We start from the raw sequence: 21,044 nt of genomic DNA on the forward strand, positions 1-21,044 counted from the left end.
ACCATGCCTTCGTTTATATTGGTTACTTTTCAGATGGTTTATGTATAGATTTTAGTTTTACCAAATGATTTATTATTAAGATTTAAGGTCACACTTTACAATACGGTTCCTTTTGTTAACAGGTTATCTACATTAGTTTGCATGAACTAACGATGAAAAAACTAGTGTGATTTTAACATTTACTAATATATTATTAAAATCAAATGGACTTCACATAACATGAACTAACAACAGTTGTATTTTATTTATATATATATATATTTTATACTGATACTAAACTATATTTATGTAACATAAATACCCTTTTCTAATATTTCCCATGTAATCATTCACAATTTTATAATGCTGTTTAACCGCTTACCCTGGTGCTGTCGATGATGGCAGCGGCCACCTCGTGTTTCAGAAACAGAGGGTGTTTGCGGTTGGGTTTGCTCTGGAAACGGGGTTTCTTCTTCACGGGATCCTCCTCTCCAAAACACGGAGAACACGTATGCTTCAGCTGCTTTATGTCCACTACAAAAATAAACGGCTTAAAGACAGACCTGTGGAGAAAAGAAAAAAAAACAAGACATATGCAGGTTTACGGTTGCATGAATTTGATAATGGAGCAATTCACCGATAATTCGATTTGAACATTTTTTTAAGAAATGTTGTGTTGTCATTCACAATTTTATAATGGGACTTTATTGTAAAGTGTTAACAGTCTGAATTTTAATAAAAATCCATTATAAAATTGTGAATAATTACATGGTAAATATTAGAAAAGGGTATTTATGTTACATAAATATAGTTTAGTATCAGTGAAGACCTTCAATTTTGAATTTAATTTTGAGACATATGATGTAAAGAGAAATCGGACACAATAAAATATTCTGTTCATATCAATTGAGCTGAATATCTGGTAACACTTTATTTTAAGGTGTCCTTGTTACACATGTTACATGTGCTTACTATTATAATAATTAATTATGCATAATTACATGCAAGTAACCCTAACCATATAGTAAGTACATGTAGTTAATTAATATTACTCATTACTTTAATGCTGTAACAAGGACACCTTAAAATAAATTGTAACCGAATATTTTTATTATGCCTCTATTCCAAGCTTCAATTTTGTTAAACAGGTGAAGAAGTGTGCTTTAGTGTCCACAGGTCCAGAGTGCCCATAGTTAAAGAAACACCTAATAATCCAATTAATTCTAAACACGTTTTTAGAATTGGAGTCTCAGGCGCTGCTATAAATACTAAACTCCTCATCTACAGTGTCTGTGAAGAGATGAACCGGCAGCGTTGCATCTTCAATCCCCTCAGTGAGATATTTCTCCATCTCTGCCAGCTTCTGCTTCTCCAGAGCTCTCATTTTCTCTACGATCCGCTCTCCTCTCTCCTGAACACACAAACAATAATGCCTCATCATATCAGATTATAAACATTTATCATTAGTTAAAATAAATTAAAAAGCCCAATCCCTGCACTTTCTTGCACAGAACAACATTTGTAAGTTAGTTTTTCATGAGGATTTCCCACCATCTCTCCAAAACAAACAGTTTTGGCTATTTTATTATAGGTTTTCCATGCTAATGACCTTTGTTATGATTGGCTAACGTCTTTGCATGTGAACTTAGTAGCAGAGCTTGCTTAATAAATACCGCCACTCTTAAAACACTTTGTGCACTGCGACTACGTTGTGATATTTTAGCCACAAGCGTTCTGTTTAACCGCTTACCCTGGTGCTGTCGATGATGGCAGCGGCCACCTCGTGTTTCAGAAACAGAGGGTGTTTGCGGTTGGGTTTGCTCTGGAAACGGGGTTTCTTCTTCACGGGATCCTCCTCTCCAAAACACGGAGAACACGTATGCTTCAGCTGCTTTATGTCCACTACAAAAATAAACGGCTTAAAGACAGTGTAATAAATGTATTGTTCATTGTAACTAATTAACTAATGGAACCTTATTGTAAAGTGTTACCATAGTAACATTAGGATTTAAGGTCACACTTTACAATAAGGTTCCTTTTTTTTTTTTTTAAAGTTAACTACATTAGTTAACATGAACTAACAATGTAAAATACTTTATTGCATTTATTAATCTGTTCATGTAAATTTCAACATTTGTAAATACATATCGACAAAGTAGTCCGTGTGATATCAGTGGTTCAACGGTAAAGTGTGCCGGATCTGGGTCGGCGCCGCCACACGCTCGCGTCATGATACTATCGTGAACGCGCATCCACAAGTGACGCAGTAGAGATGAAAATGTGGAATAAAGTCGTTATTTTGCAAAAAAGTATTCTCGTAGCTTCGTAACTTTACAGTTGAACCACTGATATCACACGGACTACTCTGTCGATCATCTTGGTACTTTTCTGGACCTTGAACGTGGTAGTTACCTTGCTGTCTATGGGAGGGTCAGAGAGCCCTCAGATTTCATCAGAAATATCTTAAATTATGTTCCGAAGATGAACGAAGGTCTTACGGGTTTGGAACAACACGAGGGTGAGTAATTAATGACAGAATTTTCATTTTTGGGTGAACTAACCCTTTAACTGTAAAGTGTCACCGGCTGTACTGTACCTGTCAGGGTCTGGAGTAGCAGTGAAGAAGTGGACGCCGGGTAAATTCTGGTCTTTCGGGACGACAGACACCATACTTCCTGTAGTCATGAACATTCCCTCCATATTGATTCCGCTTTCCTTATCCCTCAAAATATCCATCATGGTCTCTGCTGTGATGTGGCCTGTAGGACAGTATAATGACATTAGAACTCTCCATAAATAACCTATACAAAACACATAATCTACTATACAATCCTAAATAGCAATTTACAGTGATCTACTGTACCAATCAAAAGTTTGGACAAATCCATTTGTTTTTTATTACTGTTTTCTACATTCAAATAAAAGTAAAGTCATTAAAACTATGAAATATCACAAATGGTTATATGAATAGATGGCGTACTCAAAATGATCAATTCTCTTAATTTTGAGCTTCTTTGTCCAGATTCTTACACCAGCTAATCAGATTAATTATAAACTATTTTAATTCTAAAAAGAAAACTTTGTCTAGACTGAAGGAATTCCCATGTTCACTGAGACCCCAACATTCACCAAAAGCCAACAAACATTACATTTTCATTTTAGTTTTGTAAAGAAAGGCACTATTCTTATTATCAGTCTATAAACCTCTTGTCAAGCATGTGAGCAAAAGCCTTTTGATCCCGTATCATAAACACAAATTCACTTTGTGTGTTCACTAGTAGTCACAATCATCCGATTACACTGGCATGAATGTGTGAGTAGATTATTTAGCACTTTGCATGATTTTGCAGATCACTTCTACCACCAATCTGACAGTCACCCTCGCTCTTCTGCAGAAGTTTGCGTCCCTCACAGTAGCGTCCCTCTGCCGCCTCGATCCGGGCCGTGGTTGAGTAGGAGTAAACCTTAGCAAAGCTGAACTCAGCCTTTCCATTCCACCAGCGCTGCTGCTGTGCGTACGTCCTCAACTCCGCGTGCTCCTTATCGATCTTAGTAGTGATGGAGTACTCGTTGGAGATGTTCCTATAGCCGGCTTTAAGAGAGGGAAACAGCATTAAACGCTTTGATTGATTTCAGTTTGAAGCTGTAATGTGGCATGACTCAGTATTTACCCTCCACTCTCTCTGCTGCCCAGTATTTCCCAGCAGTCTCCAGCACCCAGGCCTCTGTGCGGTCTGATATGAGGAAGCTGTTATGGTATGTGAATCCACACTCATCCTCCATACAGTTCCCTCCCTGGCCGTGTTTCTCCAGCAGCTGTGTTATCACGTCTACAGCCCGCTCCGCACTGTCGGCCCTCTCCAGAGCCAGCCTACAGTACATACAGACAACCAGCGTTTAACCCCTTGTGTATTGACTTCCACTGTAATTTTTGCTCATACAATAAAAGTAAATGGGAACCAAAACTGTTAGGTTACCAACATTCTTCAAAATATCTTCTTTTACATTTCACAGAAGAAAGAAAGTAATGCACGTTTGGAGCAACAGGAGTAAATGTTGAAGGATTCATTTATTTATTTGGGTGGACTATCCCTTTAAGACCTTTTTAAAGACTTGCACAAATAAAATTAATACGGTATATCTGTGCAGAACGAACCTATACTATCATACTGTTTAATTAAACGGACTGGAACCACATTCTACTGCAAAACAGGGTCACTATAGCCTGAGCTTACTCAAACCTGTTCTATTCAACATGTGTACTATACCTGGTTTTTAAATACTAATACATAAATACACAAAAATTAGAGGTGGGTCATTTTGAGATGTTACTGATACAATAATAATGTTTAGAGAAATGCAATGAACAGATTATTGCGCTGATACTAGTGAAATCCATATACTGATTGTGTTAAATAATGCTGGTAGTCTTTCATTTGTATTACAGAGAACCCACAAGAATTTACGTTGGATTAATTGCTAGATACACATTATTGGAGGGGAAGTCGTGGCCTAATGGTTAGAGAGTCGGACTCATAACCCAAAGGTTGTGGTATAAATGGCTGCCCACTGCTCCGGGTGTGTGTTCACGGTGTGTGCGTGTTCACTGCTGTGTGTGTGCACTTTGGATGGGTTAATTGCTGAGCACTAATTCCTAGTATGGGTCACCATACTTGGCCACATGTCACGTCACACGTCACATGACTTGGTTATGTATACTTGGTTATGTGTAACAAAAATACCAATAATAATGGGGGAAAGAAAAAGATTGTATGCATAATGCAGGACTTTTGCTCTGAAATGAAATGCTGAAATGCTCTGGGACTATTACAGTTTTTCTCATTTGCTGTAGTACATCACAATTGAAATTCTTAAAACTGCTTCTTCAGTCATCTCTTCTAGTCGCTTGTACACAACTTATAAAACGGTTAGTTCCATTCCTCGATTCTGATTGGTCAGCAGCTGTGCTTTATTCACGATACAGCACTGCTATGACCGCTTCACCCAATGGTTCTGTGTATCACTGAGCAACACCCTTAGCAACATAAACAATCAATAATATAGCGTCAAAACTTTTCCGTGTATTATGTATTTCGGCAAAATTAACTGTTTGTTATTTATTTAATGAAGTATGAGTGACCCCTACTGCGTTATGTTGCATCTTTTATCTTTAATTTTGAGACCATGCCCTTCCCCCGTCTAATAAACGCTTCTCATGCGGAGATATGTTGATGTGTGCGCGTCTGTGTGGAAGCCTACCGTTTCCGAAGTGAGGAGGGAATATTACTGTATTTATTAGTTTTCTGTCTCAGGTATGATTCTGTATATCCATCAGTTTACACTGTAATGACGCTCACAAACTCGCGCTGTGCCACGAATCGGTCTGTTTTAAAACGAAAAGAAGGAAAACAGATGCTTTCTCATGCGAGAGATAAGCAGATGTAACTTGTGCGCGCGAAAATATCATATATGGTGTTTAAAAAATGATAACAGGATGATAATAGCTCCTGTTCTCTGTTTTTATTTAAGCTCCATTAGATGAGGCACGTTCGGAACATTCTCTTGCTGTTTACTGTTGCTGTCAGGAACTATTTTTTAGCGGAAGGACAGCATTTAAGGAAATTGCTTCAAAAAAGTAACACATCAATACATACATTTTTGATTTTTTTATATTTTTATTGTGTGGCAACCGTTTTAATAAAAGCAATAAGGTACTCGAGGTGGTGCTGTATTGTGAATAAATCACGGCTGAAGGGGTACTAATTAACAACGCCCTTCAGCCGTGATTTATTCACAATACAGCACGGCCTCTCGTTCCTTATTGCTTACATAAAAGCAATCTCTCATTCTTTTGCCTAGTCATTTTGATAAGACTATTCAACAGAGAACCAGTACAATATATGCAGGAAACAGCCAACAACTGTACATAATCAATCGCAGCATTTACCAATGCATTGGTGATTTGGTTAAAAGAATGAGAAATTGCATTTATGATGTGTACAAGTGACGAGATAATGTTAAGGTTGAAGTAGTACTTGTGAGAATTTCAACTGTGATCTGACAAAAGTACCAAAGCTACTGGGAATATATCTGTAAATCACAGCCGTTTTAAGTTTAATAATCACATTTGGCTGTATGATGATTCCTGTTTTTTCGTCCCCAAATTTAAGACCTCCTAAAATGATAAATAAGACATTTGGTATACCATTTAAGATATTTACAACTTTGTTTATGTCCTTAAAGGGATAGTTCACCCAAAAATGAAAATGTGATGTTTATCTGCTTACCCCCAGGGCATCCAAGATGTAGGTGACTTTGTTCCTTCAGTAGAACACAAACGGAGATTTTTAACTCCAGCCGTTGCAGTCTATCAGTCGTATAATGCATGGCAATGGTAACAAAATCTATGAGAGTAAAAAAAACATGCACAGACAAATCCAAATTAAACCCTGCGGCTCGTGACGACACACTGATGTCCTAAGACATGAAACGATCGGTTTGTGCGAGAAACCGAACAGTATTTATATCATTTTTTACCTCTAATACACCACATTTTCATTTTTGGGTGATCTATCCCTTTAAATTTTATCAAACTTAATTTAAGACTTCATAAAGACATGCAAAAAAAAAACATCCCATATAAACGCACACATTGCCACATGAAATAGAATTTTTTTAAATGAACCTGCAACATATTCTGAATTATAGTATTTAGATTAGTCGATGCTGAATATGAAATGTTGAATTGAAAAACTGTTGATTACCTGACGAGATCCATGCCCAGGAGAGCCTCTTCACCATCTGCACTCTCTTTCCCCCAAACCGCCTCGTTCCCGATGCACACCTGATGCTCGTTTGCCCCCATCTCTGCCCCCCACAGCCAGGCGGGACGACTCAGGACCACTGCATACGTCTGAGCCACCTGCTCTATCTCTATATATGTACACTGATCACATGACAAACAGAATAATTTAACAAAAGGGTTCTTTTATGTTTGATAATCAGATTTTGAACAATAATCAAGTGTACACTACTCATTTGAAGCCTGTGGAAGACAGTACAGCTGTATCAGATCTTCTTGAGATACCTCAACTTTTTCTTCTGGGTCATGGCTCTTAGCAGGGAAGTAGACCACCTCTTGAACTTCATCGCAGGGTCTGTCCGAGTTCTTCCCGAAGACTATCCGCTGACCCTCTGTAGATGGAGGCAAGGCTACAAAAGTGTCGCAGGAGGTTGGGTACATCCTGAAATAAAAAGTGTAGAAACAAAAACATTCAGTGGAGATTATGTCAATGTTTTTGCCCAATAACATACAGAGTTCATGTGCTGAAAAACTACTATAGGAGATATGATGCCAACATCTCTGTTCATGCATGGATGACATGGCAACCATTGATTCATAAAAATACAAAAATTAAAAAAACACTGACCTTGAAGTACCAGGAAATTAAAATATACCACATCAACAGCATGAATGAACTCTTAGAAGCATATAGGTCTTTGCATGAAGCATTCTTTACCACTAGTATGGTAGCTTTTAAGATGCATAGCGCTGATTCAAATATTACAGCAATCATTTTTTACAATATGCCTTACATAATATGATTTACCTTGTCCAACTCAGCGTATATACAAATACCAGGTACGAAGAGAATCACTGCTCTGTTCGGTGAGATTAAGCATCTGTTTACTTTCCTTTTCCTTTCTCCATAAACAGAACCGCCTGCAGACTGACACAGACCCGCATGCTCGGCGACCTGATTCAGTAGCACGCAAACACCTGCGCAACCGATCTCACGCGCGAGTCTAGTCGATCCCCGTGTGTGTTTAATCAGCGGGTAAAGTGGGCGGGGCCACGGCGCACCAGTCACATGGTTGCGCAGTAGCTTTTTTGATTGGCTGTTTGATTCCGCTGTCGCAAACACTGCATTATTAAAGCATTATAAAATAGAAAATATATCAACATAATGCAAAAAAAAGTATAATATAAATAACAAACATTACAGGAGCGCAAATATAATTATAGAAAATAATGAAAATCAGTCAAATGAAAATGAAACACTTGTATAATAATGTTGATTTGACATTATTTATTATGATGTATTACTACATGCGCTGTACATGTTTTGCAATTAAAATAAAAACATTTGGAAAAACCCGATTTTTCTTTCTTTCTTTCTTTCTTTATTCTTACAAATACAGCCAGCTAGGATGAATGAATGAATGCATAAATAAATAAATTAAATAATAAAAGTCAAACATTTAAATGTTTACAAACATTATCTCATTTTACAGCTTTCTAATTTTTTTTTAACTTAATAATGTTTTAGGTATTGTTGAACTTGACGGCTTATTTCTCCCAAATGTATATTTATGAATAACACATTTACCTCATAGAAATAGTTGTTACTAGTAATATGGAAAAGCCCGGATGTGCTGCTTTGCGCCGCTCTCATCCGCATTGCGTCATAAAGAAGCGCCGCTGCTGCTGGTGTTTTGTTTTGAAGTGTTGATCGTTACGCTGGTGGTCAAACATGGGCAAGTCTTTTGCTAATTTCATGTGCAAAAAAAGATTTCCATCCTGCATCAAAATCCAACATAAAGAAGGTAAGCGGGAGGTTTTAGCTAGCAAGCGACTGCCGGTCTGCTGTCAACATTAGTTCAGATCTTTCTGTATTTTTCTAATTGGATACGCAGGAGGAACTGATGCAGGCTTACCTGAAGGAGCAGGACACATACAACAGCAGGTTAACCTTAGAGGAGCTGCACACAGCACTCACATGTGCTGCTGGCAAGACTTCAGTTCATTAAATGTGCTTTTGAGACCCGTTTGACTTGGTATTTTGCTTCATAAACCTGGGAATAATACACATTCACAGGCAGTTACCCGTGAATGTGTCTGTTGCATGTATTATATTCCAGACTGCTGATGGGAGATGATCGTGTGAAGAGTGGCCTTAATTTCATGTATGAAGCACCTCCAGGAGCATCTAAAGGTGATAAACTTGCGATAAAGTCATTCATGTAAGTGATGCTAACTTATCGTTTTCTTCCTAATCATGACTAAACATGAATACATAAATATTTTTGATTTAATCAAAGAAAATTAAGAATCTGAAAAAAAAACAAGTTAAACTAAAGAGTATATATTCACCTGTTTTTTTATTCTTCTTTATATCATCACCAACGTCCTCCAGAGGAGACTAAAGAGGTCATGTTCATTTACATTATGTTAGAGTTTGTTGTTGATTATTAGTGATTGTGCTCTGTCACACTTTTAAATCTGAATATTAAACTCGTCAAGCGTGTTTAACCCCATAAAGCCTACTGCATTATATTTAATAGACGCATGTAAATCATCACCATGATCAAATTTCATCAAAAGCACAAAGTTCTACATGCCTTCTGTTGTCTGATTAATAGTTTATCATTGTTTTATCAAGAAATAACATCCCCTTCACGTCGTCATACGCATGTTGTTTTGCTGTGAAATCTTTACTGTAAACATAAGAATACATTTTAAATTGTTAACAGTATTTCAAGGATGAACATTTCCGGGACTGAAGCAACTTGGGTTTATTTGATTATCCATACATCTTTTTTTTTTTTTTTTTTGGAAAAATAATGTTAAAACGTGTTTATCAAATATGGTCATCAGGCTTTTGAGGAACATTTATTTGTTCATCTCTCAATCATAATTGTATTGCATTGCGTTTTATGTTTTGATACTACAGAGCTTTGAACATCACATTTAAGATTTTGTCTAAATGTGTAAATTGTAAAATGTTTCCTTTCATAAAATTCGATTTTTCTGACTATTTTTTTCATATGTTAGGCTTTACAGAGTTATGAAGGCATTTTCCACAGGCAGCTCATGATATCTCCTAAAATGACTGCACTTTCTCCTCCTTAGGAAGGAGAATCTGAGTACAAGTTTGAGTGGCAGAAAGTAGCTCCTCGTGAAAAGTAAGTTCACAAGTTGTTATAGGTTCTCAGATTTGCACGTTTATGCATTTCTTACTGTTATTTTCTATCTTCTCGGGTATGCAAAGGATGACATGAATATTCGAGATCAGCCTTTTGGCATTCAGGTGATGTATCATTCTGTGCTCTACACCTTCATATATGTAGATTAACGATTATTCCACAAATGTCTAGATGCAGTGAGCATGTGAGTGTTGCACTTGTTTTCTCGGTGTTTAATTGTTTTAGGTGCGGAATGTGCGCTGCATTAAGTGTCATAAATGGGGTCATGTGTACACGGATCGTGAGTCTATCAGGGATCAACGCTGGCTCTATGGCCAGTGATGAAGCAGGTATAATGCTCTTTCCTTATAGTGTCCAATTCAGTCCTTATGGCACGTTTGCTCCACTTATATTAGAGCTGATATACACTTTCAGACCTGTAGATGGCGACAATGTCTAAAAATGCACCTAGAAATTCTACAATACAAAAAAAGAGCCAAGTTTTTGAGCCAGTGCCATGTGACTAATGGCATCATATGAAAGTGGACTTTAGAACACACACACACACACAGTCCCTAACAGTAGTAACCTTCAGGAGTAACTATCCTGAGCTGAAGCAGTTAGGCAAACATTTAAGTGCATTTCATGGTTTTAAGGTTTTAGATGATCTACTGTAATCTAATAAATTATTTGTGATTATATGATGCTGGTGAAGTAGTGATGGCATAAATTTAGTGATAGCAAATTCATTTATTTTGAAGAATAAAAAATATGATGGAATATTTCATACACAAACTACTATTATTATCCAGACATGTCAACTCAAATATAGACAGGGTTATTATAGTTTACTAAAACGAAAAATAAATAAATAAATATATATATATACACTACCGCTCAAAAGTTTGCGATCAGTAAGACTTGTAATGCTTTTTAAAGAAGTCTCCTTGAAGTACTAAAATAACTTAAACTAAATAAACTAAGACAAACAAATAACTATTAATAAAATACAAATGACAGACTATTTAAAAAAAACAACTGATAAACATGACAAAAACATGCTACAAAATTAAAACTTTAATTACAATTAAAGTGAAAAAGAATTCAAAATAATAACAAGAACTATAATAGTATGTCAGTGATACTAAAATAACACTGTTTCCAGAATAAAATCAAAATTGTATTGATACTCCACCCAAAATTTAAAAAGAAATAAAAATCATATTTTTTTGAAGAACATGGGGAACCAAACAACACTGACTTGGACAGAATTTGACAAATAAATCACTGATATTTTTCAAAATAGTTTTGGAACAACATGAAGGTGGGAAAATAACCACATAATTTAAATTTTTGGGTGGAGTATCACTTTATCTTCAAATTAAAAGACTTAGAGGTAGTGTTGTGTACTTTGGTACTTTTCTCTCCGTTTGTGTGGTTGCGTTTCTATTATTCAAATGAATCAATGTGGCGGCAGTGTCTCTCTCCTGAGAGCTGCTCACAGTGTGTGTATGTTGTAGCTAGGGATGTACCGATATGAACATTTTGACCAATAATTCTTTATTTTTGAAAGCCGATAGCCGATAAATCTATATCCAAATTTTTATATACTTTTTGAGAGCCTGATTACAAAAGTCTCATCATTAAACATTAAATCCCAAACACTTCAACATAAGCAGCCTAGTTTGAACGATGTACGTTTTAAAAATAATTTTACTCTCCCATTACCAAATTTAGTCATAAAAAAGTCTTACAAATAAATAAAATAATGCATAAATAATGCAAACAAGTCACTGGACATCATTACACGTGTAAAGAATCAAAATGAATGCGCCATAGATCAATAAAACGGAATAGCTTCTGCACGGACAATAATTAAATTATTTTAATTACTAAATCATATTGTTGAGGAAAATAATAAGAGAAAAATAAAAGTGGTTGTTATTATTAATAATGTATCAATGATTTTGAAAAAGTAACAAATTAATACCACGGTTTTAAATAGCAGCCGTTTGAGCTGCGCGTGCTGAAGCTGAAGAGCTGAATGAACATGGTAAACTGAAGCGTTTTGCTGGCAGCTTATTTAACTCAAGGAAATGCATCCTGAGATTAATATTAATACAACATAAACATAATATTACAACTTATACAGTATATGTACAAAATTATGCAGTTATTGCGTTCTATAGTCAGAATGTGTGATCCTGTTGTGGATGCGCTCTTCCCATAACAACGCGCTGAAACACAGCAACTAAACCCAAAGAATTCACAACGTTTTATTATAATAATGTTCTCATTAGAATGTTATATACACGACATTCCCAATCATAGTTATTAATGTTGTGCACTGCTGTTTGAGCTGCGTGCGCTGAGCTAAAGATGATCACCGGTAAACTGAAGCGCTCTTTTAACTTAACCAAACGCATTCTATATGAGATAAATCAGATATACATTAAATAAACACAATATTACAAACGTACAATTGCACAAAAGGCTGCAAACGAACAGCGTGCATCTGAAGTGTCTCTGAAGGAAATAATTTATCGGCTTTAAGATATCGGCCAAATTTTCTTATCGGGCCGATACCGATAACAGAAAAAATGAGCATTTATCGGCCGATACCGATATGGTGGCCGATATATCGTGCATTCCTAGTTGTAGCAGAGTGCAGATAGATACTACTCTTGTGTTGGTGGGGAAATGTTATTATTTAGTGTTTTGATTGGTTGAAACCTCTGCTTCAGCAGAATAAAACTGTACGCCTGACCCAGCTGGAAGACAAGGGAGTTGATTTGGTGTGTGTTTGTGTTAACAAAGCCGCTAGTGTACGTCTCTCTGGCATGATCAAACATTATTTGTTCTGAAAGAGTGATTTGTCCTAACAGGTCCGTCAATGCACCCCTCCGAGTTAATGGCAGAGATGCGAAACAGTGGGTTTGCGCTGAAGAAATGTGTCCTTGGGAGGGACAGCACCATGAGTGATCCAGCACAGGTAATCTCCTGGCCCCTGCCCAAATATGACCCATGATATCCATGTCTGGAGCTCAGCGTGGGATTGCAGAAAAACGTCCAGTTATTGAACAGACGGCTCACGAGCGATTCCCTAGAAACTAGAACTGATGAGACCAACAACTACAATTGCAAGAGAGCAGAGACATGCTGGATTTCAAACTGTGCTTCTACACAACAGTGTTAATGTGTGTGTTTGTGCTTCAGGAGCTTGTGGCCAGTGAGGAAGAGGACGACCCTGAGGTGGAGTTCCTGAAGTCTCTGACCACCAAACAAAAGCAGAAACTGCTTAGGTGTGATTATTTATTACACATGCACACAACCAGCTGACTTTATAATAATCACATTGATGTCTAATTACTATTAATATAAAGTGGTATAAATAAAATGTTCACACTTTAATTTCATTATTAACTATTAACTACGACTTTTGCCTCAATAAACTCCTAATTTGCTGCTTATTAATAGTTAGTAAGGTAGTTTTTAAATTTAGGTGTGGGATAGGATTAAGGAATCTAAAATAAGGCATTAATATGTACTAATAAATAGCCAATATGCTCGTAATAGGCATGCTAATAAGTAACTAGTTAATAGTGAGTATTGGACCTCAAAATGCAGTGTTACCAATAAAATTAAATGAAAAGAAAAAAAAAGTTATATTATTAGTGTCACCTAACTATTTATTTTAATTTATTTTCTTTTTTTGAGATTGAAAAATAGAATATCTGTCATTTTTAAAGTCTTTATAAACTAGTTAGTTCAAGCAAGTAGCGTCACATGATCTCTCAGAAATCATTCAATATGCTGCTCAAGAAACATTTCATCTTATTATTATTAATGTTGAAAACAGTTGTGCAGCTTAATATTTTTGTGGGAACCATGATGCATTTATTTCAGGATTCTTGGATGAATAGAAAGTTCATAAGAACAGCCATTATATAGAATAGAACTTTTAAACACCAGTGTATATAACACACCATATAATTATAAAATATAAAATGCACACAAAACCAAACGGAAAATGTCCACAATATACTGTAACAATGACCAATTAATCTGCTGTCTGATAACTGTCATCCCCTTCTTCTTTTTTTAGAAAACGTGACCGTCTTGAAAAGAAAAAGGAGAAGAAGAGCAAAAAGAAGCAGAAAAAGAAACAAGTTAAGAGTGTGAGTTCATCCAGCAGCTCATCAGACATCATCTCTGAGGATGAGAAACACGCCGGAAAGAAAGCCAAGAAGAAGAGCAAGAGAAGGAGAGACTCGTCCAGTGACAGCAGCTCTGAGAGAGAGCGCGAGAAAGACTCCAAACACGCACATTCAAAACACAATGAGCACAGAGTTCAGAGGTCACCAGACAAGAAGCACAGCAGAGAGAGATGGAGAGACGACAAAGAGAGAGGTAGAGATAGACACAGGAGAGGAGGAGAGAACGGAGCAGGAGCCCTCGGTGACGGAGAGATGAGAAAGAGAGAGGTAAGGAGAGATACAGGAGCACGAGCAGGGAGAGAGAGAGAGAGAGGAGACGGGAGCAAAGAACGAGACAAGGGCAAGAGGGAAAGAAGCAGAAGTCGGGAAAGAGTAAGACACTCTGATAGAAATGAACCCAGTAGAGGGAAATAGCTGAAAGTGGACACCATCATTACTTCACTGACTAAAGGAACGATTCAAATGAAACTTCTTACAGAATTGATTCACCCTCATGTTGTTCCAAACCCTAACCACTGCAGAACCTTAAAATGACTCTTTGTGCTTCTTGACTTATATTCTACGTCTTCTGGAGTCATTCAATAACTTTTGTGTGGCAAACAAACCAAAATTCAATTCATTATTCATGTACATTCATAGAGGTCACAACTGCTGTTGTACAGGAAAAACTAGCTGTTTAAATGTATATATTTTAACATTTTATTTCCTAAAGTCGTAAGGATTTGGACCGACATGAGGGTTGATAAATGACAGAAACTTAATTGTTTTTGGTGTAAATTATTTGTTTGGGTGGCTTTCCCATTTGTTCCCCATTCACAGGCAGCTCTGGGAATTTCTCCAGAAGAGTGCGCTCTGAGAATGTAAAAACTCAACCTGTTGTAGAGCGGAATTAAAATGATCTTTGGCTCATTCTTTCAGTTTTTTTTTTCAGTGTGTTTGCTGTAGTCCTGGTTTAACACATGTTCTCTTTTCTCTAAGCATTTAGCCCTTCCCAAATGTAACGTTTGTTTGTCTCCGAGTCTTTTTACAAGAGGGTACATATTCCATTCATAATAACTTGATTAATAATTTTGCAGTCTGTTCGTTTAAGTTCATTTAACTATGTTTTTAAGCTCCTTTCTTACCTTAAATCCGTTTCTACAACTTGTAAATAAAACAAAAAGTGTAAAATATAGGTATTGTGGCACAAAACTTGACGTCTGTTACTCCTCAACCACATTCAACCTTCACAACTCTTCATCCTCATCATCTCAAAGAGGACGGAGTTATGTAACAGTTGTTTAAATGGTTTTGTTTGGGAAATTATTTGGTAGTAACTGAATCTTGATTTTTTTATTCAGGGGGACATTTCTCTTTATTTCTCGTTATTATTGTGTTCAGCTGCAAAATGAATTCGTTTCCTGGCGCTGAAGTACTATGAAAAAGTCTATTTAATTGCAATTCAAATGATGTTGGATATTATAGGAACATAAACACTGACCACTTTAGTTTTTTGCATGTCACTGGAAAACATTAATAACCCACTGAACGGCAGAATGTGACAGAAAAACATTATCAGCTACCATTCTCTGGAGTGAATCGGTTGATTTATTATTATTAATAATAAGCATTTAATTTGTGAACACGTTCTGCGATTGATGGACATTTTCTGACTAAAGGGGAAATGAAAGAGCAGTGCCGCTCCGGGAGCGCGGGAAACTCACACTACCGTCACGGCTGAGTTTCCCGCGCCGCGGCGCTCCTCTTTGATCTCTCTTTTATTACCGCGCGGCAAACAAAGCTGATTTCTGCCTCGCGCTCAGTCAGAGGGCATTCCAGAGAAACGCGCACAAAAGGCCGTGAGTGACAGCGCCACTGTCCGCCACCCCAGGCGCATCACTCCCTCCAAAAGCCTGAAAGGCACTTAGATCTTGTCCGTGTATAAGCTCCCGTTTGTAAATCTTAATAGAACCATATAATTGTAAAGCGTGCTCGTGAATGCCTTCACGCCCAAATAGCGCTCATTTCCGTAACACAAAATTTGAATTGTGTGCCATAAAATCGTCGCATCCTACATTAACTTTGAAAAGACCGAGAACTGTATTCTGTACACCTGCTATTTGGAGAAAACACTGCCTAAATTGGTGTAAAACGGAAATTGCATTTTATCACATTTAAAGCCTTGGATATTTGACCACTATATTTTGCAATTGAAAGATTTATTAGCCTTAAATATTTTTTATTCGTTATTTGCAAAATGTTATCAGTTTTTCACGAGGTCATTAAATGATAATGGACTGTTTTCTATTTGTGTAGGCTATTTTTTTATTTTTTTTCTGAATAGGCTTACTGTCTGTGATCGGCACCGGCCACCAGCACACAGAAGGAAATGAAAATAATTGTATTCTATTGCCTTCTGGTCAATTTACCTTGTAGCACAGAAAGCGTGTGGAGCAGACGCGCAGCCCTAACGAGTTCCCAGGCAGGGCTCGAGCTGTAGCCTAATTATTCCGCCGGGTTTTCTGTGGGATCGGACGCTGCACTGGGTAAACACAAAGAAGTCAGAGAGCATCCTTGAACCTTTTCAGTACAGGGCCACTGATATTCAAATAACAGCCAGGGACCATTTGACTGCGAGAGCATTTTAAATCCAACATTAGCATAAGGCCTCTCCCCATTTCCCCTTTCAAAAGTGGCATCCAGAAAAGGCAAGAAAGAAAGAGAGGAGGGGGGGGATCTGTTCCCATACCACCAAATCAAGTGTAGCGTTTTATAAAAGCTAAACGATGCTTTATGCCATCAGCACTCTCTTGGATGGACATTTTCCATTTGACATGCAAATTTAAGCAGTTAATTTGAGCAATTCAAATAAATATGCAGAGGCCCTTTGTCACTGAATCCCCTCGGAAAATGTGCGATAAAGAGCTGCTGAACAAATGATGTCTCGGAGAGTAATTAGATATTTGATAAGACACGAATCCCTAATCGCCAATACAAGACACATGGGGCTGCGATGCGCTCCAAGTCATAATTAATACTATTTAACAAGATTTTCATTTGGACAAAAATGCCTTTCCGGGGCATTAACTATTGATTTATCCCACTGGGGAAAACGAGTCTACATTATCGATGTTTAGACTGCTCTATTTCATTTTTTTTCTCAAATGTAAATAAATATGCGTAATAATTACGCGCGGGCTTTAAACGATTACATTTGAGACTACACATTTGGGTGGAAACATTTGCATCAGACAACCCAAGCTTTCGATTTTAAATCCCTTTAATTACAAAATGAAAGCCTCATACGCGTGACTTTATACAATTAAACATTTATATATTTTTAGCAAGGTAAAAGGAAAGGTTAAATGAATTTGAAATAGCTGTGTAGCATACATACTGACATCCACAAAGTGCGTCGAAAGGAAAGAAAATGCCCTGAATTTCAGGATCCACCACAAAACAATCATAAGTAACATTTACAGGGGAACATAACATGTTGTTTTTGTGGATATATGTACACAATTAGCTCAGCCCGCAGCCGTGGTTAGTTAGTTCCCTCTTTAGCGCACCGATTCCGCAGCAAATGTCCACTGTTCAAAACACCGAGACTTTATCGTCCTGAAAGCTGAACGCGGAGTGCGTTCGTCCGTGCGCAGCAGAAATAGCCAGTGTTGCACTGAATTTGCTCTTTCCAATGCAATGTCAGAGTTTGTCACATACTCCAGACCCGTTTCCTATTCTTGATTCACCTAGGAGATAAATGCTTTTGAGGTCATACTCGTAAACCATGCTCAGGACTCGTGGTGCGGAGACTGATCTTTGACCGTGACCCGTGGGTTCACACCCTCTAAAATCAGTTCGGGCGACTCAGACCTGGGCGTCTCCAGGTTGCTGGTGTCGGTGTCACTGTCGCTGCCCTTTTTGCCTCCACCTCCAGCGGTGTGTGTTTTGATGTGTTTGCTCAAGTGGTCGCTCCTCATGAAGCGCTTGTTGCACACCGGGCAAGCAAACCGCTTCTCCCCCGTGTGAGTGCGCAGGTGCCTCTGGAGCTCGTCTGACCTGGTGAAACGTTTGCCGCAAAAAAGCCAGTTGCACACAAAGGGCCTCTCGCCAGTGTGCCATCTCAGATGCGCCTTGAGGTGAGACGTTTTCCCGTAGACTTTACCGCAGCCCGGGATGTGACAGCTATGGAGTCCTTTCCTCCGCAGGCTGGCCCCCGCGGGCCCCAGCCGCTCCGCCTCGTGGCAGTTTGGGCAGTCGCATGTGGCGCGTCCGGAGTATCTCCTGGAGGACCTGGATGAGGTCCCTATACCCGAGCTGGCGCCGGAGATCATAGCGTTTGTGGCCGACGCGTCCGTGTAAGTGGGAATCACAGTTTTGAATCCCTCCTGCGTCAACAGGTGCTGGCTGGTGGACAGGAGGTGGGACGCCGTGGGGCTGATGCCGGCGGAGCTGAACGCGGAGTGCGTAAGGCTGGAGAAGTCCGGGTTGTAGCTGCTGAGCTGCGAGTGGATGGCTTGTGGGGTTCCGGAGTGCAGCGAACTTTGCAAAGTGCCTGCCGGGTTTTGCACCTCGAGCCACGACCCCGGGTTCGTGTGCACGTCCCACCACGCGGACGCGCCGTTGGCTACTTCGCCCGAGATGGTGGAGTGAAAGCCGGACTTGTACCACGATTCGTAAGGGTGCGCCATGCCGACCCGCGGATATAAAGTCTCTGCCGACGAGTGAACTTTGGAAAAGAAGGCGGACTGTCCTGACTCCTGCGAGGAAACGCTCGCCGTGTTGGAGAACAAGCTGCTGTATTCGGCGGAGAACGCGGAGGAGGTCGGCGAGGTCGAGGCCAGGCAGAACGCGCTGTTTCCCGTGCCGGTGGAGGTCGTTAGTCCGGAGGTGCTGAATCCGGGCAGGCTGGAGCCCAAGTTGCAGCTCGACGAGGATCTTTTCCAGGGATGAAATCCGCCTTTGGAAAACGCGCTGGAGTCGGGAAGAGTCGTGAGGGGACTGGTGTTGCCAATTTTGTTGCAGGTTGCAGCCAGCATCGCTAAAGGGGTAGTTCCAAAACGCGGCTCTTCCTGTTTGGATGAAAAGTTTATGCTGTTTACTAGACTGTAAAACATAGTTGGGGTGTTTTGAAAATCAAACAATCCAACAAGTCTAAACCAACTGTCTGAATAAAACCAAAACATTGAGTCAAGCGCGAAAAACAGTTGCTACACTTGTGAATATTTTCGTAGTAGTTTTCAAAATTGGCTATTTGTATGAGATGTCATGGCTTAAAAAGTCTTTAACGAATTTCACGTTTACATTATGGTAGTATTGTTATTTTTACTAACTTATGAATAAGCAATACACTATTATAGATTCAGTGTTTTATTATATTATTATTATTTTCCAGAAAGAATCATGGAACATGGTTTTCGAGTTTTCAGTGAGCTTCTTCAGGTTAACCTTCAGCGTTCTTTAAAACACCACACTCTAAAAAAATGCTGGGTTAAATACAACCCAGTGCTGGGTAAAATAGGGACAGACCCAGCAATTGGGCTGTTTTGACCCAGCGGTTTGGTTAAATGTTTAACCCAACCTTCTGGGTAGTAACCCAACCGCTGGGTCAAAACAACCCAATTGCTGGGTTTGTCCCTATTTTACCCAGCACTGGGTTGTATTTAACCCAGCATTTTTTAGAGTGCAGTACTAGTAAAGGCTGATTTTCTTAAAAAAACTAGACAATTAAAATGCCTTTGTCAAAGTTGAAAAGGTTTTCTTGTGGCATCATTATTTTTAAGAATGTAAATAAAAGCCATTGAAAAGTTTGAATGCACGCAAGCAAGCAAGCAACAATGAAACGTCAATGCCATTAGTCAAATTAACAGAACGAAAAATGCATCGGATTAAAACGAAGAAGCGCTTGCTTACCCCAAGTATAGACGTAGCCATGTCCAGGGCCCTTCCTAGGCAGCTAGTTGAAGAGAACAATGACTCAGTGTTCCAGTGTGTCTGAGGGACAGTGCGCTGAAGCTTTACTCTCTCTACTCGAGTTGTATAGTGAGCGCGTGCTTTGAAGTACAGCTGGCTGCAATACTCAGCCAATCTGAGCGCGCGGCGAGTCGCGTCTGACCAATGAGCGACGCGACCATGACAGAAATACTAAAGCTGCACGTCAATCAATGACTGGGGTTCTGATCCCACTGTCAAGCAATACAGCTATTTTTCATCGTTTTTTATATATATATTTATATATGGCCATCAAGGCGCAGAATCTGCACAGACAGCTCATATTGGTATTTAATAGGCATCCTCCGATTGGTAAGCGGCTCATCTTGATTTTATGCATGATATCCATATCTGTTTTGTGTGTCGATGTGCAAACGGATATGCTTAAAATTAAAGGTTCACACGCGTAACCATTTGCAGATGTGATCGCTTTTTATTTTAGTGATGTGGTTATTTTGTAGGTGGTTATATTGTGATTTGATGCAGATGTTAAAACCATAACGGTATTCCTGTTTAGGCTCGTTCGCGTTATGATATGGTGACATTACGCAGCCATGTTTAGAGTGGATACAAAGTCATAAGTATCATGCAACGTCAGTGTCATTTTCCTTTCTTGTTATTCATTTATGATTTAAAATTGAAGAATGTTTTAGTCATGTTTTGAACTTATTGGAAATTCCAAAAATTAAAAAAAATATGTCGAACTTTCAAATTAGAACCAGTCACTGACACGCAAGAATACATCTTGGATGAAGAGGATGGAGGGGCACCACCGATCCCACAACAGGTGTGTTAGACTTTTGTTGAGAGTGTTTCGTGTGTGTGAGAGAGAAAAAGAGGGAGGGATGTGGGGGGCGCAGGCTAGGGTTTGGGGTGTTAATGCGCTCTCTCCTCTCGCGCTTCCTTTAAATA

At 38.7% G+C, this 21,044-nt stretch overlaps 2 protein-coding genes and 1 pseudogene across 2 annotated transcripts; 1 reads left to right on the forward strand and 2 right to left on the reverse strand.

Moving 5' to 3' along the window:
* Positions 1-1,036: 1,036 nt before the first annotated feature.
* On the reverse strand, positions 1,037-7,758 carry LOC107671317 (secernin-3). Its single transcript, XM_016464208.1, has 8 exons — positions 7,590-7,758; positions 7,067-7,223; positions 6,744-6,925; positions 3,651-3,850; positions 3,359-3,571; positions 2,574-2,738; positions 1,730-1,908; positions 1,037-1,390 (listed from the first exon to the last, which is right to left on the reverse strand). The coding sequence occupies exons 2-8, from the start codon at positions 7,220-7,222 to the stop codon at positions 1,229-1,231; spliced, it is 1,257 nt and encodes a 418-aa protein (XP_016319694.1). The 5' UTR covers position 7,223; positions 7,590-7,758; the 3' UTR covers positions 1,037-1,228.
* Positions 7,759-8,444: 686 nt separating this feature from the next.
* On the forward strand, positions 8,445-15,332 carry LOC107671316 (corepressor interacting with RBPJ 1-like; annotated as a pseudogene).
* Positions 15,333-17,534: 2,202 nt separating this feature from the next.
* LOC107671315 (transcription factor Sp9-like) lies at positions 17,535-20,125 on the reverse strand. Its single transcript, XM_016464207.1, has 2 exons — positions 20,055-20,125; positions 17,535-19,213 (listed from the first exon to the last, which is right to left on the reverse strand). The coding sequence occupies exons 1-2, from the start codon at positions 20,073-20,075 to the stop codon at positions 17,933-17,935; spliced, it is 1,302 nt and encodes a 433-aa protein (XP_016319693.1). The 5' UTR covers positions 20,076-20,125; the 3' UTR covers positions 17,535-17,932.
* Positions 20,126-21,044: the final 919 nt, after the last annotated feature.

The sequence above is a fragment of the Sinocyclocheilus anshuiensis genome, unplaced genomic scaffold, assembly GCF_001515605.1.
Source record: "Sinocyclocheilus anshuiensis isolate Anshui unplaced genomic scaffold, SAMN03320099.WGS_v1.1 scaffold284, whole genome shotgun sequence".
Lineage (NCBI taxonomy): Eukaryota > Metazoa > Chordata > Actinopteri > Cypriniformes > Cyprinidae > Sinocyclocheilus > Sinocyclocheilus anshuiensis.

Excerpts from the sequence above, each read along its gene's own strand:
- LOC107671315 (XM_016464207.1), bottom strand. The coding sequence starts at position 20,075 with ATGGCTACGTCTATACTTGGG. Across the intron at positions 19,214-20,054 it reads TGGCTACGTCTATACTTGGG|GAAGAGCCGCGTTTTGGAAC; the intron begins GTAAGCAAGCGC and ends TCATCCAAACAG.
- LOC107671317 (XM_016464208.1), bottom strand. The coding sequence starts at position 7,222 with ATGTACCCAACCTCCTGCGACACTTTTGTAGCCTTGCCTCCATCTACA. Across the intron at positions 6,926-7,066 it reads ACCCAGAAGAAAAAGTTGAG|TGTACATATATAGAGATAGA; the intron begins GTATCTCAAGAA and ends TCATGTGATCAG. Across the intron at positions 2,739-3,358 it reads ACTTCTGCAGAAGAGCGAGG|GCCACATCACAGCAGAGACC; the intron begins GTGACTGTCAGA and ends ACTGTCCTACAG.